The 5,266-nt window shown below is 42.2% G+C and overlaps 1 protein-coding gene across 1 annotated transcript; it reads left to right on the plus strand.

Annotated features, from left to right (window-relative positions):
• Positions 1-239: 239 nt before the first annotated feature.
• On the plus strand, positions 240-2,168 carry rplp1 (ribosomal protein lateral stalk subunit P1). Its single transcript, XM_083523864.1, has 4 exons — positions 240-470; positions 830-904; positions 1,787-1,895; positions 2,056-2,168. Exons 1-4 carry the CDS (start codon positions 399-401, stop codon positions 2,136-2,138), a joined length of 339 nt encoding a protein of 112 aa, XP_083379990.1. The 5' UTR covers positions 240-398; the 3' UTR covers positions 2,139-2,168.
• The last annotated feature ends 3,098 nt before the right edge of the window (positions 2,169-5,266 follow it).

Raw genomic sequence — 5,266 nt, forward strand, 5'->3', positions numbered from 1 at the left:
TTTCTATCATGCACTAATACAGTTTTATTTTAAAACACGATCCTTCCAAAACAATCTTGAATAAATACCGCGCCAGAAATACAAACGCAAAATAGTTTCTTTAGTAATGAAACATCGATTTTGTTCTACTTTAAAGGCTCTTATTATATAAAGCACGCTTTCCAGATTGACGTCTAAAAGCCACACCTCCTCGTTCGCCCCGCCCACGAAGTGACGTATTGGAGTATAAAAAAGGAAGACCCGCCTCTACTCACTCCCTTTTCCGCTCTCGGAACAGAAGACGCGAACGTGCCTAAAGGTGCTCGGTTCTTCTAGCGAAGCTAAGGCCCACGAATCCGGCGACTAGCACCGTCCCAATTAGGCATCCAGGACCTAAAGTCTGGTAAAGTAAGAGAACAATGGCCTCCGTCTCCGAGCTCGCCTGCATTTACTCCGCTCTCATCCTCCATGATGACGAGGTTACAGTCACGGTACGTGTTCAGTCCGCGCGCCGGGCCGCCATGTTGAGCGGCAAAAGCAGGGTCACGTGGTGCAGCCCGACGTTACTATAAAGTAGTACAGTTAAAGTAGTCAATAAAGTTGTGTGTGTGTGAGTGAGTGAAAGGGCCAGGTATTAAATTAAATGTTTAATAATTTATACATGTATATTCTGAATGCTAGTCAGTATTAGCATGACAGGTGTAACGTCTACAGAACATCATGTGCTTGTGTTTTTAATATTGGGCTTTTATATATTACAGGGTCATGCTAAGATAATTGCTCCTAGTCACTAATGTTGACGTGTGTGTGTGTGTGTGTGTGTGTGTGTGTGTGTGTGTGTGTGTGTCAGGAGGACAAGCTGAACGCCCTGATCAAGGCAGCTGGAGTCACCATCGAGCCCTTCTGGCCCGGTCTGTTCGCCAAGGTACACTTCATCTTTTATTCTCCTTTTATTCTCATGATTCCATCCTTCTCAAGGGATCAGATCTTGACGAGGTTTCTCAGTATTGATCAGACAGGTTGTGGGTTTGAATCCCAGCACTGTCATTGTTGGGCCCTTGAGCATGGCTCTTAACCCTTTACTCTTTCTCCTCATTGCTGACTCTGACTCAGTGTCCTGCTAAACTGGTTTATCTGGAAAATATAGGGATGTGAGAGCTGTTCTGTTCCTGATCATGAGGTCGAGGGTTCGAGCCCCAGCACTGCTGAGATGTTTGACCCTTGAACAAGGCTCTTAAACACCCTCTGGTCCACTGGGTGCTGCAACGTGTCTTTGAGCTCAGCTTCCTGCCAAGCTGAGATGTGATCTTGATGTGGAAGATGGTTGAGGTTCTCGGTTACTGAGGGGAAGGTTGTAGGTTCGAGCCCCAAGATGGGCTCTTGAGCGAGGCCCTTAACTCTCTGATCCAGGGGTGCTGCATCATAGCTTGGGATGTATGAAGAAAGAATTTAAAATGTGACGTCTTGTTGTAGATGTCTAGATTTCTGACGGCAGATGTTTTGACTGGGTTTATTGGGTTGAGTATAGAACACCCTCAGAGCATGTTTATGCACCTGTCCTGTATATTCAGGTTTATAGTTCAGATGAGACAGATTTTTCCTGGTGTTTGTGTGCTGCAGAAAAGGTTTAGGAACATTGCTAGCATTTTAATCTCGATCCAGATGTTGCAGCGTTTGGTCATCTGAGGAGGTTCTGGTGTGTAGTGGGATTTGTCTATTGATTGAGGGGCATCACCAGATGTTCATGATTGTTGTACATGTAGATGAATGGATGTTCTGTAGCTCAGTATTGTTTGTGTGTTTTCAGGCTCTGGCCAGCGTGGACATCGGTAGCCTGATCTGCAACGTGGGAGCTGGTGGTGCTGCTCCCGCTCCTGCTGCTGGAGCTGCTCCTGCTGCTGGTGGAGACGCCCCAGGTGAATGCTCTCGCGTATTTCAGTGTGGTTTTGGAGGTTTTCTCCTGGTGTAACTAAACAGACTTGGATATGGTTCTAACACAAGCATGCACATGAGGACCATTTTGTACATCACTCCTGTTTTACAAGTGCTTTACATATTGTGATTTTTCTCTTTCAGCCAAAGAAGAGGAGAAGAAGGAAGAGAAGAAGGAGGAGTCCGAAGAGTCTGATGATGACATGGGCTTTGGTCTTTTTGACTAAGTGCTTTTACAATAAAAGAGAAAACTGAAATATTGTGTGGGGTTTTATTTTTACTTCTATAGAATACTGAATTGTTTAGTGCTGTAGTTTCAATCTACATGAGAACTGATGCAGATTCAATGTAGGTTACAGTAGGAATGATGAGATCGGCTTGATTATGAAGCACTGTTAGTGTGTGTGTGTGGGGGGGGGGGGGTACTTGATATTTAAATAAGTGCATCCAAGAGTTAAATATTATTCCAGTAAAAATGCTCCTGTTTTAACCTTCAAAAAGTACAAACTGTCCAAAAAAAACTTCAATGCACTGTTTTATTGCTTATATTCATAAGTCTTTAATCAACTAAGTTTAAGTGAATACCAGAGGCATTTCCTGGCATTTCTCACCTCAGATGTTCACTAGTTTATGAAAATCAGCAAAGCAGAAGGCAATAAGAATTCTGGTGGTAACGTGGATGAGACAGAGGGAGTCATGTAAACTTTCCTGATGATCTTTTCTCTGCTTGTGTTCTATATAGTGGATGTTCAGCCTGATTCTTTTGTATTAATATATGATGAGATTCAGTTACCAGAGTGACACCAAAACAGGTAGTAATAATGACTACTTTTTACTTATCAGACGCCAGAAACTTCTTTTCTTTAACTTGAGTTTAAAAAAAAAACAGAACCTCAACTTTTAATCTTTCAAAACATTAGTAGCTGTACTTGAGTAGTAGTATACTTACTTGATGTGTGTACTTTTGTCATTACAAACATACACAATTCAACTGTTTTCTGAAAGCTGTTAGATCACCCAATTGAAAATGGCTAACCTCTACGTGTTTCTTTAGACTGAAAGGAGAAATATTATAAGGAAAAAATGATACAAGGCCGAGAAGGCACTTGATAATGAAGCACTATACAAAAAATATATAACTTTTAAATATAGAGAAGTTAAAAGTGGAAATACTTCAATTAAGTACAAATACATGAAAAAAACTTAAGAACATTAACAAATTACATTTAGTTTGTTACTGTCCATCACTGGAAATACATTAGATATAAATATAAATAAGCTTTCATTTCATCAACATGTGAGAGTACAGAGTGAATTGTTACAAAAATCTAATTCATGCATCAGTCATGTAACCCAGCCATCAGGGTTGCACAAGTCAGTGTACTCTTAGTGCCGGTCCCAAGCTCTGATAAATGGGGAGGGTTGCGTTAGGAAGGTCATCCAGCGTAAAACATCTGCCAAATTAAATATGCGGATCACGAATCAGAATTACAAACCGGATCGGTCGAGGCACGGGTTACTAACGACCACCACAGGTATCGTTAGCCAACAGGGTACCGGTGGAAATTGGGCTACTGTTAGCTGAAGGAGGAGAAGGAGAGGAGGAAGACGTCTACAGAGACGGCAGGAAAAGGAGCAGTGTAGGAGAGTAGAGGTTCGGGTTGGTACTTTAAATGTTGGTACTATGACGGGTAAAGGGAGAGAGATAGCTGATATGATGGAGAGGAGAAAGGTAGATGTGTTGTGTGTTCAGGAGACCAAGTGGAAAGGGAGTAAGACCAGGAACATTGGAGGTGGAGGTTTAAACTGTTTTATTATGGTGTGGATGGAAAGAGAAATGGTGTAGGGGTGATTCTGAAGGAAGAGTACAGTAAGAGTGTAGTGGAGGTGTAGAGAGTTTCTGATAGAGTGATAAACGTGAAGCTGGAAGTTGAAGGGATGATGATAAATGTCATCAGTGCCTATGCTCCACAAGTCCAGTGTGAGATGGAGGAGAATGAAAAATTCTGGAGTGAGTTAGAGGAAGTGGTAGAAGGTTTATCTAGAAAAGAAAGATTGGTGATTGGGGCAGACTTTAATGGGCATGTAGGGATGAAAGAGAGAAATGATAAAGAGGGATGTGGCTAAAGCCAAGGAAAAGGCATATGAGGCGCTGTATGAGAAGTTGGACACTAAAGATGGAGAAAAGGATTTATAGCGATTGGCCAGGCAGAGGGACCGAGCTGAGAAGAATGTACTGGAATTTAGACCAATAAAGGATGGAGATAAAAATGTGTTGACTAGTGAGGAGAGTGTGATGAGAAGATGGAGGGAGAATTTTGAGCAGCTGATGAATGAGGAAAATAAGAGAGAGAGAGAAGGTTGGATGATGTGGAGATGGTGAAGCAGGAAGGACAGAATTAGTAAGGAGGAAGTGAGAGCAGCAATTAAGAGGATGAAAAGTGGAACGTTGGGTGGATCAGATGACACACAGGGAAGTTATGGGAAAGAGTAGTGGAAGCCAGGCTGAGAGAAGAGGTGACCATCTCATAGCAACAGTATGGTTTCATGCCGAGGAAGAGCTTTGAGAACGTTGATGGAGAAGTATAGAGAAGGTCAGAAGGAGTTGCATTGTGTGTTTGTGGATTTAGAGAAAGCGTACGACAGGGTGGAGAGAGAGGAGTTGTGGTATTGTATGAGGAAGTCAGGTGTGTCAGAGAAGTATGTGAGGGTGGTGCAGGACATGTATGAGGACAGTGTGCTTTTGACATGTTAACACTTAAGGTTATTTTCATTTTCAGTGTAAATTAGTTCTTATAGAGCATCTATCACCACCAATCACTGATCAGTGATTCATCAATGAATTCGGTGATGAGGATGGGGTCTCTTGAATATGAATCTTCTCAAGGTTTCTTCCTCTATGTTTTAGGAAGTTTTCCCTCACCACGATCACCACTCGCTCAACCATTTACAGGGAACAAACTTATAGATATTAAAGATCATCTCTGTAAAGCTGCTTTTGAGGCAATGTCCATAAATGTAACTGAATTATTGGGTTAATATATCTGACATATTAAAGCCCTTCTGAAAATAAACCCAGACTCATCAGATTTATTAGTGCTGCTGTAAAGACTGTCCCATACCTCAGCAGGGTGCAGATCACTGAGAGGAGACTCGCTGACCTTTCAGTAAGACTGATTACATGGAAAACAAGGACAGGGCTCGGACATCAATGAGGTAGAAGAGAGACGGCACGTCTCCAAGTAGACTCGTGCGGAAACCTTTAGAAGAAAGGTGAAGTGATGTCGCTTTAGGATAGTACTCCAGTCACAAAATTAACCTCTTCTATTCAAACCTCTCCACCAAAGAGCTGTCG

Source organism: Silurus aristotelis (assembly GCF_946808225.1).
Source record: "Silurus aristotelis genome assembly, chromosome: 21".
Lineage (NCBI taxonomy): Eukaryota > Metazoa > Chordata > Actinopteri > Siluriformes > Siluridae > Silurus > Silurus aristotelis.